At 39.9% G+C, this 12,210-nt stretch overlaps 2 protein-coding genes across 6 annotated transcripts; both read right to left on the bottom strand.

Moving 5' to 3' along the window:
- Positions 1–388: 388 nt before the first annotated feature.
- LOC111408047 (CASP-like protein 2B1) lies at positions 389–2,893 on the bottom strand. Of its 5 annotated transcripts, none has more exons than XM_023037806.1 (3): positions 2,134–2,892; positions 1,903–2,035; positions 389–886 (listed from the first exon to the last, which is right to left on the bottom strand). In XM_023037806.1, exons 1-3 carry the CDS (start codon positions 2,346–2,348, stop codon positions 824–826), a joined length of 411 nt encoding a protein of 136 aa, XP_022893574.1. In that variant the 5' UTR covers positions 2,349–2,892; the 3' UTR covers positions 389–823. The 5 variants fall into 5 exon arrangements, with proteins under 5 accessions (XP_022893574.1, XP_022893575.1, XP_022893576.1 ...); XM_023037807.1 differs by having other exon boundaries at positions 389–852; positions 2,134–2,890; XM_023037808.1 differs by having other exon boundaries at positions 389–849; positions 2,134–2,889.
- Positions 2,894–3,208: 315 nt separating this feature from the next.
- On the bottom strand, positions 3,209–4,642 carry LOC111408048 (glucan endo-1,3-beta-glucosidase 4-like). Its single transcript, XM_023037811.1, has 3 exons — positions 4,349–4,642; positions 3,869–4,117; positions 3,209–3,515 (listed from the first exon to the last, which is right to left on the bottom strand). Exons 1-3 carry the CDS (start codon positions 4,413–4,415, stop codon positions 3,481–3,483), a joined length of 351 nt encoding a protein of 116 aa, XP_022893579.1. The 5' UTR covers positions 4,416–4,642; the 3' UTR covers positions 3,209–3,480.
- Positions 4,643–12,210: the final 7,568 nt, after the last annotated feature.

Raw genomic sequence — 12,210 nt, forward strand, 5'->3', positions numbered from 1 at the left:
TCGAAATGGGAGCAGGTCGTAAACTCCATCTCATTGCCTAACAGACTTGTGGTCATATATAGCCTTGTTCCAGTTTATTTCATATATTGAATTATGTTGCTTTTCAAGTAGGATTAATCCATCTCACAATAAAACTCTATCGAAATCTTGTTAAGAGCACTACAGTATGCAACACATTTTAATTGCAATAAAGGTCTTAAACATCTACAATTAATATTGATGATTGGTGGGTCCGACGCCTATTTGGCTTCTTTTATTGACATAGATCATGTCTTGAATCCACTAAAGTTACATAAGGCAAGGCGTATCAAGATATCTTTCACTTCGTGATTGCAAAGCTAATGTAATTTCCATCAAAACCTCGGGAGTATGTAATACGTTGATCAACTCGTGAAAATTTAAGTCATTGGATTGGACTTAATTTTCATAATACATTATTGCTAGACTTAATCCCAGAGCTTCTTATCACAGATATCACCTTGAATCACTAGTTCTTGTTTATATTACGACCAAAACCAGTAGTATCTTTCACATACGTTTCAAGGGTTATGTCTTAAAAGACAATGCAAGAACCATAATTGAACTAGTACTGTGTCTGTGTATACACATATGAATGCCTGTGTATGATCTTAGTCTACCAGCTTGCATCGCTCTTCCCTTGGTTTCCTCCGTACAAACGGAAGAGACTGAAAGCAGAAATGGCAGAGAGAAGCACCATAACAAGGCTTGCAATGACAGCACTGGCAATGCCTTCCCCAATTTGATTACAGAATTTCCCATACCAGTTGCAAACCTTTATCCACTGCAGTTCACTCTGCCCCATCTAGGAAAATACAGCAGATTGAGCAGCTGCTGCAACCGCAGACAAAGTCAAGTACGCCATTATCCGCACAAGTACGTTAATTTCAGATGTTAGGAAACGAGCAAGAATAAAACTGGACGTCCAGGCCCCTGGACGTCCAGGCCCCTGGACGTCCAGGCGCCTATTTGGCGCCCCCTATTGGGGGGTCGTCTGACAGTGACAGGCGACCCCCAGTACAAACGGAAGAGACTGAAAGCAGAAATGGCAGAGAGAAGCACCATACCAAGGCTTGCAATGACAGCACTGGCAATGCCTTCCCCAATTTGATTACAGAATTTCCCATACCAGTTGCAAACCTTTATCCACTGCAGTTCACTCTGCCCCATCTTGGAAAATACAGCAGATCGAGCAGCTGCTGCAACCGCAGACAAAGTCAAGTATGCCATTATCTGCACAAGTACGTTAATTTCAGATGTTAGGAAACGAGCAATATACATAGAGGTTTATAGTGGTTTACTCTTAACGTCGCATCTCTTTTGCACCCAAAGAAATAGTCTCCTAAAAATTATAATACATATATGGCATAGTCAATCTACTGCAATAATATTTGTGACTCGCAATGAAAAGGATAATTGAACAATAAGATAAGGCTCCACTTAATCCGTGAAATGGACCACTCATTGTAAATACAGAGAAGGATTGAACTGTAAACTTTCCCCCATCTCAGTACTCTGCCTAAATTGTATGGCCCCTTGAAGTTTAGAGAAGGATTGAACACATTTAATGCAGGATGATATGCTTCATTCAAATTACTCGTAAACTTTGGCACTAAAATTATCTAATTTTCCAGTTGCCAATCCCCTATTCCAAATAGGAAGACATCTGAAAGAAATCACCTTTTTGTGTCTATTACATAAAAATCAGTTTTCTTGGAGTGTGTGGATCTTAAATGAATCTGTCTGTTTGCTTATTATTACTCTGGAACAGGGCTTGATCTTAAATTATAAGTATCAACATGCCCTATGGTTATGAAGTCAAAGACTCGTGACAGATACAGACAGACTGAAGAAATTAAGCTGTAGAAGAGTGATATTTGGTACCTGATCTCCAGAGAAAATGACCCAAGCCAAGGGCTTGTTAAAGAGCACACTTCCTCTAATCATACTCAAAACACACCTCAAAACTTGGATCACGGAATAGGCAGCAGCTAACCCACTGGCTATTACCAAGAATCTGTACACTCAAACATAGGGAAATCATAATTTAATTAACAACCCATTTTTGGATCAGGGCTTAATCTATAATGAGAGAGAGAGAGATCTAGATCTTACACAAGGGCTTTCATGTCTGTAAATTTAGCCTTCTTTTGTATAGTAAAGATCACTTTAACCTGAGAGTCGGTTCCAATAAGAACAGCAGCAAGAATGGCTAGACCACATACCAAACACCTTAAACTCAGCTCTGCAACCCTAACTCTCCTATCAATTACCTTCAAATTACTTCCATGAACATTATTAATACTAGTTCCAACACCAAGATAACTCATATTTACTCCTATTACCGAAGTAGGAAGAGAACCCACAAAATATATAAGCACAAGGTTCACCTACCTACCACATTCCACCACTTATGAACACCTAATCAGTATACTTTTTTCTTCTGTCGAGTATTTTTTTTTTTTTTAATGGAATGGGAGAGAGGACGAATGTTCAATCTTATCGTTTGAGGAATAGTGGAAATTATGAACCATATTTTCCTACATAGTGAAAGAGTTGGTGTGGATGAATGTTTGACAATTGCACAAGAGTAGAGTTGGTAAAATGATTGAAGTGAACACATTTGGAACGCGATTTTGTGCTCTGGTGGGCCATTGCGGGTACACGTTTACACCTTTGTAATAATAATCCTCTCCTAAAATAATTTCTTATGCAAACTAATCTCTCAACCATATGGTATAGATTCAAAATTTGATGATAATAAAGTGTAATTTATTGTTAGATCATTACCTAACCATGATATTTACTTCATGTTTGACAAAGTTTTTTTGACATTATAAGTTGATATTTTCATAAAATGTGAGATTAAAAAATGAATAAAAATTGTGGATTCAATCAAATATGAAATTAAAAATAAAGTTTGAATTTGAATAACTTAGAATCTTAGAAGAACTTTGCCAAACATGGACTAAATCAAATACTTCTCTCCAAAAATGTAAAATACAAAAATATAAATTTGAGCACTTACAAAAAGGATAAATTTCCAATATTATTTTTTTGCTCGGAGACAAAAAATTATGTGATATCAATTAATGATATCAGAACACCTAGACCAGTTCTTAGCGCCAAAGCTCTAAAAATTTTCACATTGTTAACAATGAACTACATCTTAAGAATTCTGAAGCTGATATCACATAAAATGATTCTATTATTGGTATTTCTGCTTAGTTACGTTCAAGATTTAGGGCGCAAATGGCTTGAAATCCTGCCTGGTTTTTATCAGCAATTTTTTTAATAGTGGGAAAATAATATTTAACAACTAACATTCGACTGAGCTTATACTCAGAATTCATGATATATTAATCGGGAATTTAGTATGAGAGTTTTGCTAATGCTTTTACATAAAAATCAAAACATTCTTGGGACAAGACAAGAAGCCCCGCCCGGTTCAAGAATTGGTGATCAGGGAAGATACTCAAACTTGCACGAACCATGACCTGTCAGTATGGAAAAAAAAAAATTATATAAAATGTTGCTTATGAACATCTATCACATGAAAAAATACCAAGCACATGGGATTCACCATATTTTCAAGAAAACGAAGATCTAGATTTCGGAAAGTTTAGGCTTCTTTGTTGGCAAGTTCATATCAAGACATTTTTTTTACATGTAAAGTCTCAACATTTAAAAGTTCTGAGTTCAAGTTTCTCCACTGTACCTAAAAAATTATATACTTGCCAACCGCACACATGAGGAGCATAGTGAAAACAACTTAAATAACTAAACTCTAACCTCTTGAGCTTATTGAAGAAGTTGTCCTACATGTGGACGAGAATATTTGTTTGCTTACTTGGATTTTCAGCGGTTAAAATTGCAGCAGAATTGAAGTAGCAACTTCCTCCTTTATGCTTGAACTTCTGATAGTAGCTATTGAATGCATAAGAAGCATGATCCTTTACTGTATTTGGAATATGGCAAGCTTGGTTTGCCTGTATCTTACTGCACTCTGCACCATTGCTACAGGCCCAACCAAGAGCCCTCTGCAGTTCATCATCTGGTGTTTGCTCATCTGCTATGCACCAGTCCGCGAACTGTCCCTCTAACATCAACCAAAAAAAAAACGTAAAGCGAAGTTAGATGACGTGTAAATGAAAATCCAGGCACTCATTCCGATGCAGCCAACGAGAAGTTAAATTTCAGCACGACAGAATTCCGACACAACCCAGGGTAATTAATTCCTACGACAACAGAGCAAATTATAAATCTAGCAAGGACGCGTAATGTACAGATCTAGATATGTGCTTCGCAAGTAACACAGTTCAATGTTTACCAGAATTCCACGATAAAGATAAGAAGAAGATCAAAGCTAATAGAATCTTCATCACGGCTGACGGCATCGACCTGAACTTGTATCAACTCGTAGACTTTAGAAGGATGACACCAAGAAGTTCCTGGATTTTTACAGAGTCTTTGCACACAGCAAGAAATATATAAACCTTCTCCAGATCCAAGAACAACAGCTTCAGATGTAATCCACTTGTAATACCAGTAATATCCTTTCTTTACAAAGTGAATACTGTTCACCAAAAAGATTAGTAGCAATAGGAACAAAATGAAATTTAATAATGAAGAAATATATATATATCAGGTCGGACGGAAAATTTTGTTTGTACATAATTATTGCATATAATAGTGTCTATAATGTGATGTGGCAATCATCCGATTATTAACGTGCGTGTGTGAGATTTGAATTAAAGGTTGGATCCAGTGCTACATATAATTATAAACATCATTATATAAACAATTATATACATATAACACTTTCCCAGGTTGGACTTGTTATAAAATTCGACGAGATACACTATAAAGAGGGGAAAAAGAAAAGATAAATCTGCGTGGATATTTTAATTTCTGCTTTTTTAACTGGTAAACTTGTCAGGGCAGATGAGTCAATACATATAAAGATGGATAGCCTATGATATGATTTGCTGTCAACAGAGAGCATCAAGATTTTCCTCCTCCTGAAGGAATCATAAAAGGGTAACAAGATTCTTCTGTTTCGCTTTTCCAAATTGATTTTGCACTTTTGTTTCTCTACAAGATCTGAAGAGATTTTATTTTAATCCCGTTTTAGATCTAGTAATTAATGTGAATGAAAAGATTCTCTGGTTAATGACCCACAAATTATCCTTTTTACTGTATAAGTCAACTTTCTATATCATGTGATGTCTGGTTTAGGCTCGGTACTGCCCCATCGGGAAATTAAAAAAAAAAAAAATTGCAATCCACACCAAGACGATCACAAAGTTTGCATAGCTATAACAGATAATAGATCATTGACACAAAGTATCCTAAACGTAGTCTTCAAGTAACTTAAATCATTTATATCGTTCCACTTTTAAAATTTGAGCATTCAAATCGATTATTCTTTGAGCTTTCTGTTTGATTCTGTCCATTTATTTTGTTAAATAAATAGGTGGGGGCTTCGCATATGATGTCAAAAATACAATCTTGCGCTTAAAAAATTTAAATAAACAAAGAAACGATATTAAAAAAGGCAAAATAGAAATATAAAAACAAAACAAAGGAAACAAAAATTAAAGATAAAATATAAATTAAAAAAAAAATCTCTATCTTCTCCAAACTCCGTTCCTGTCCAAAAGTGGTCAAGAAAACACTAAAAAAATAATAAGAAATAAATAAATAAGAAATCACAATTGAAGTCGAAGAAAAATTTCGCCAAATGCTGATGCAGAAACAAGAAACAGGGACCCAAAGATATAAACAATGACAATCATGAGTATAAGATGAAAATAATTCTATATATACATTATGGTGTTCATAAGAGTATTCATAATGTACACGTCGAATTCCATGATTGGAGGGATGAAAAATTTATTTTTCAACTCCCTAATTATATTATTCCACTTGTACATTATGAATACCCTTATGGACACCATAATGTACATAAGATAAACACTCGTAAAAAATTCTATCAACTTCTTGTTTGACAAATAAACTATGCAAAAAATAGTTGGTGGCGATTGTCAATGCTCTTGATATGTTCAATGCAGGAAATTCCACCAAAGAGTGACTGCATTCTGGAAGATCTAAACCATCCATGTTCCCACATAATTCATCTGTCAGCTTATGAGTAAGTTAATAAATGTAGATATAGCTAATTAAAAAAAAACCTTTAAAAAATCAGCAAGTGAAGAATGCATCTCTTCAAAAATTGTGTCCTATGAAGAGGTTTCAACAAATCCTATTAATATTTGTCATTTAGCATCCAATAAAGCTGATTTCCTAACAAAAATTAGGGCAAGAGATAACATGATTATGTCCAAATAAAAAACACAATTACGTACATCATGTGAGCATGTGCAAATACAGAAATATCTGCACACACACACACACACATAGGAGCGTGCAGGTGTGAGGGGTGGTTTGACGATGGGGCAAAGCAGAAAATTTAAAGTTGCAAAAGCACAAGCGATTCAATTTCCTTTAGAAATTAGAATTATTATTCTTCTATAGGTAATTTCATTCTAGATTTATTTATCATGGATTTTATACAAATCACGTAAAACAAAGTGCAAGCAACTGGCATGCAGCTCAAGTTCCAAATAGACCAATGCTTCGTTCTAACATAGTGATGTATTACATCAAAAGAGGTTACAAAAACATCAACAATGTAGTTCTTTGTGAGTGAGGCATGAATAGAAGGATGTGATTTTGGTAAATCTCATGGAAAAAGGGTGTCCTTCTACACTATGAATGGCCAAAACACCAGAAAAGTAGAGCCTCAGATTTTATATCTTTACTCTTTGTGTCAAACAATGGTGTAGATAGGTGGAGGAGGGTTAAACAATTTATCATTCCAAATATATTAGGATATCATGGTCCACTGGGGTGTTGGGAACCTGAATCCTACGTCGAAAATATGGGCTTCCTTTGGTTTATAAAGGCTTGGATTCTCCAACCTCAACGGCCAGCTTTTGAATCTGGCTCTTCCATGCTCTATTACAATGTGCCCAAACCAAACTAATTTTTCCATCATAGCAAGTCGTTGTTCAGTCATTCAGTTCTAAATGGCAAGATGTTAGCTTCACTCTTCAGTTACTTGGAATAGTTAATGTACCTTAAGTTATTACTTATAACCCATTTCTAATCTCACCCATTCTCCATTTTTTAATCTTTTTTGTTTTTTTGTTTTGTTTTTTTTGACAGAATTCAGCAGTATAGATTCTTTAACAGAAAAGCAAACATCGTATGACGACATTCCAATAAAATGAGACATAAATGGCTAAAACAAGAAAAGGCAAAAAATAAAAACTTACCCACTTCTTGAATTAATTAATACAACGTATCCCTAAATTTCTCTCTCTCTCAAGTCCGAGATCAAATGGAGATCAATGGAGGATCAAACTAATTTAACGGTTGTGGATTTTGGGAAGACAAAGATTAGCGCTAGGTTTCAAGATTTGATGAGAGAAGAGAAGACGTGGGGTTGGGGAAGAAAGAGGGGAGAGAAGAAGCCAGTATTCACATGAATTGAGACAGATGGCTTTATGAAGAAAAACCGGCCAAATTTGATCCAGGCATGTGGCGGATTCACATGTATACACGCATATTTCTGTCCGAATCCGAAATTACAGTAGCCTGGAATACATTCAGCATTCTGTATGTATTTTGTTGACCCCAAAAAATGTTGTCAACAGATGTCGGTCCCACTCGCGCACACGTGGGTGAATGTCCAACACGCTAAGACACGGGGACGGTCTAAAATGAGCGGTTCAAAGGGCGTGGGAGTAGCCCAGCGACGCGGGACGAAGACGTTTGAAATTCGACGGGTTGTTCGTGATTCGATTGTACAATAATTACCAATCGGTATTCATCTATGTATATGTAAATGTGTATAAACTCGATTTGTATATTACAAGTAAATGAGAGAGAGTTGAATAAAGTGTAGTTCTTTATATTAATTCTTGCATTGGTCTTTTGATGTTATACAAGGGAAGTATTTATAGTGATACATGTGAAATGGGAGCCTTTGGATGAGGTGGCACGTTGCCTCATCTTTTTGATTCAAACATCTTATCCTAGGAAGGGGGCTTGACTTACTAGCTTGCTGCGCATTTATTGCTTATGCAGAGCCTCCATACTAGTGACAAGATTTGACCTTTATGCTTATGACAAACGTTCCATCAATCATTCGAATGAGATCTTTGTACAGATGATTTCTTGGGAGAAGTGAACATGGAGGAAACTCCCCTGTTCTTCGGAGGCTCCTGCATCAGTTTCGGGGCTTCGGCCATTTCACACAATACTTCCGCTTGAGGGCTTCAGCTACCTTCAACTAGCTTTAGCATCATGACTTCGGTGAAAGGCGCCTCGACTATTGGACTTCGGCTTGAAGGGCATTGCCCAACTCGGCTGGAGTGCCACGTGGTTCGGCCTGAGTGGGCCATTGGCCCAGGTGGATTGACCAAGTGTGACAACAAGCAACAATAGTCCCCCAAGTCCAAGTATGATCATTTATGTAATGCGTGGACTTTAATGAAGTAAAAATTGAAAGAATTTTTTGAACTCCAAATAATAGTCCCCGAAGTCCAAGTGTATATATTTATATTAGAGTTGGAATTAGAAATGTGTTGAAATTGAAGACGAAAATGAGGTGGTTTGAGAAATCGAACCTGCGAGGCTTGATGGCTAAATGTTGAAGTTGAAGCCGAGGTGGTTGGGAAATCGAACTGCGAGGCTTGATGGCTGAATGTTGAAGTTGAAGCCGAGGTGGTTGGAAAACCGAACCTGCGAGGCTTGATGGTTGAATGTTGAAGTTAAAGCCGAGGTGGTTGGAAAATCGAACCTACGAGGCTTGATGGCTGAATGTTGAAGTTGAAGTCGAGGTTCAATGGTAATGATTATACCTCGATGGCTACGCCAATGATTTGATATTTTGTGCTTGTTTTCGATGAAAAGACGGCAGACCCGTACGACTTCCAAGGCGCCTGCTGCCGTCGAATTAAAAACACAATTATGAGGACAGCTGGAGGTTCTAGAAGCAGACGCTTGAATCTGGGGACGGGGTGACTGGAATGCACGCTTGAATCTGAGGCGTAGGTTTGAAAAATCGTTTGAATTCAACGCCTCGAATTTGTTCTTCAGTGAGGGTTCAGATTGACTGAGATTCGATCTGACGGCTGGGGCTCATCCTGGACCTCTATAAAAGGTAAGAGAATCCCATTTTTTAGGACTTTTGAAACTTTGCAATTTGATTCTCTCTCAAATTCCTGAATCTTTTCGGCGTCAAGGCTGCTCGTTTTTTTATTTTTCGGCTTATCTCCGTTCGTGTAGTGTTCTTCCCTTAAGTATCATTCGCAGAAGAATCTCTTTTTTGTTGCATTAATTTTGTGAGATGGAGTCCACCTCGGGTAGGGAGTTGGTGACGGTTGCGTCGTTAGATTATGAGGTCAGTCAGAGGGGGGATGCCGAGGCTGATAGTTATGCCATGACCGAGGACCTAGTAGATTATACTGAAGAGTGGGGGGCATCTAGGGTGCCCTCAAGTATGACGTGGAAAAGGTTAGGAGAGATACAGTGTCCCTCATACCATAGAAATGCTAGTACCCAAGCCAAATGAGCGAGCCTACTATCCAAGGCCCAGATGCGTGGCAGTCAGTGAATACCTGTTTAAGGCAGGTATGCGTCTTCCTCTGCACCCCTTCTTTAGGGCAGTGTTGAGGAACTTTATGTTGTCGTCGACCCAGGTTCTGCCAAATGGGTGGAGCCAGTTGGTCGGCTCGTACTTTTTGTGGAAAGAGGTGTCACTTGGGGAGGACATGCCTCTTCATATATTCATGTCCCTTTTTCAGCCCAGGATCATAGGGAAAGAGTCCAGGGAGTGGTATTACCTTACACCTTGGGGGGCTCACGCACCTTTGTGGTGGGACTGCCTTCCTCCATTAAGGGATGGAAGGAGTCCTGGTTCTGGGTACGGGGAAAATGGCAGGCAGTGGAGGGGGACAAGGCCCTTTCTTGCACAGTGCTGACCCAGTACTACGAAGCTCGTGAGTCTCCCAGCCCCTGCTTGTACTTCTGAATTGAACACTTAGAAAATTTCTAACTGTTGGGGCTTCCATTGCAGATTGTAGTACGAGGTTCGAGCTCAGTACAGAAGAGTACGAGGTGATAGAGGACATCTACAAGAGGCCTCAGAAACTTCGTCATTTTGACCATCTGATTGACAGGAGTCGCTATTTCTTGGATTTTGGACTGATGGCATCCAGAGGTATGAGGCTCCCATAGTTGTGAATTTCCTTGTCATTTTGATTGGATACTGATGTGCCGACCTGACGTTCTTTTACAGATAAATTCAAGAGAAATGAGTACCCGGCTCCAGACATGGCTACAATTCTGAAGGCCACCACCACCGTCAAGGCTAGGGCCTTGAAGCTGGGGTCTAGTGGGGCCAAGGAGGTCCGAGGCAAGGTGGAACGCCTTTCCAAGGACAGTACTCCAAAGGCTTTCGAAAAGGGAGCTTCTCAGAGGCAGGAGAGGCCAAAAGAGCCTCGTGGGAAAGAGAAGGTCCCAAAGGAGGCAAAGAGGAGGAAGCTGATGCACGTTACTAGCTCGTCCGGGAAATTTGGGACATCAGTGTCCCATGAGGCCAAATCAACAGGCGAGCCAAAACTGCTCACATCTGCCTCCAAAGCCATCAAGTTAGAAATGGTCAGAGAGGCAGAGGCTGAGGCTGAGGAGGCCAAGGAGGAGGCTGCGAGGAGGGCTGCTGAGGCTACCGAGAAGGAGGCAGCTAAACAAAAGCCTGTTTGGGAAAAGGGGAAGTCTCCGAGCTTCCTAACTGGAAGGGAGGAGACCTTGGCCCCAGCCTTAGTGGAGGCTCTTCCCCAGGAGGTCCGAAGTGCCACGGAGAACTTTTACCGTTTCTAGACGGACAGGTGGCAGTTGCATGCCTCCTCCTGCGATGCCACCGACCTGACGAGGGCGTTGGTAAGCCAAAGTGTCAAGACTTTTGGCCTCGCTCTTGAATGCAGGGAGGCCCTGAGTGATTTTCAGACAAGGACTAGGTCTTCGGAGGAGAAGACGGCCTCCCTTGCAGAGGAATTGAAGGCGGCTAAGGCCGAGGTGGAAGAAGCCAGGGCCCAAAAACTCGAAGAAATGGCCAAGTTGGAGTCTGCCTTGGCCCAGATTGAGCCTTGAAGAAGGAGGTCCACGAGTCACAGTGTAAGGTGGCCTCCTTTACAAAGAAGGTGGAGGTCTCCAATGAGCACCAGAAGGTGACCGCCAAGACCCTGGAGAAGGCAAATCTCTCTTTGACGGGTGCCCAAGAAGCTTACCATTTCTTGGAAACCCAAATCAAGTGGTATGTGGATGATGCATCCCATGCCAGAGAGGAGGCCCAACAGGCGAGGGAAGAGGTGGTGCAGGAGTACGTTGCCAACTTCCACAACACAGACGAGTATAAGAGCTTCAGTGCGTACTGGAGAAACTTTGCCTATGCTGAGGTGATGGAGCGGGCAGAGAAACTGTATCCCAATTTGGATCTGACTCAACTCAGGTCTGAATTCGTGGATGAGGCACCTTAGACCCCTGCTGAGGACGTGCAGGGTAATGAAGCAGCTGAGACAGGGGAGACAAATGTCGATACTCAAGCTGCTGAAGCCCCAAGTACAGAAGCACCTCCCCCATCTACCCAAGCTTAGATTAGTTTTCTTTTCAGTCTTTTGAATGTAATGGTCTGAGGCCCACCTTTGTAATCTTTATTGAAGATCAATATGATGCCTTTTTGATTCATTGTTGTTTCTTTGTCCAAGTGTACGCGCCTCGTTAAACAAATGAACTTAAAAGTTGATAGAAGCACTAACTAAATAACTTTAACTTGGTACCTTAACTTCAATCACTTTAAACAACTGGATTGAACAACTGTATGAGCCTTGGACTTAAGCAAATGAGCTTTACTTAAGCATAATGACTGTATGAGCTTCGGACTTAAGCAAATGAATTTTACTTAAGCACAACTGTGTGAGCCTCGGACTTAAGCGAGCGTCGAGTTTAAGCAAATGAACTTTATTTAAGCATAACTGTATGGGCCTCGGAATGCACGTGAGGTGGCTTCTCCCGTTGGTGTTCAGCCTGGCCAAAGGGAGACATGTGCTAGCGCCTCGGAGTTTA

Source organism: Olea europaea, chromosome 13 (assembly GCF_002742605.1).
Source record: "Olea europaea var. sylvestris chromosome 13, O_europaea_v1, whole genome shotgun sequence".
NCBI lineage: Eukaryota > Viridiplantae > Streptophyta > Magnoliopsida > Lamiales > Oleaceae > Olea > Olea europaea.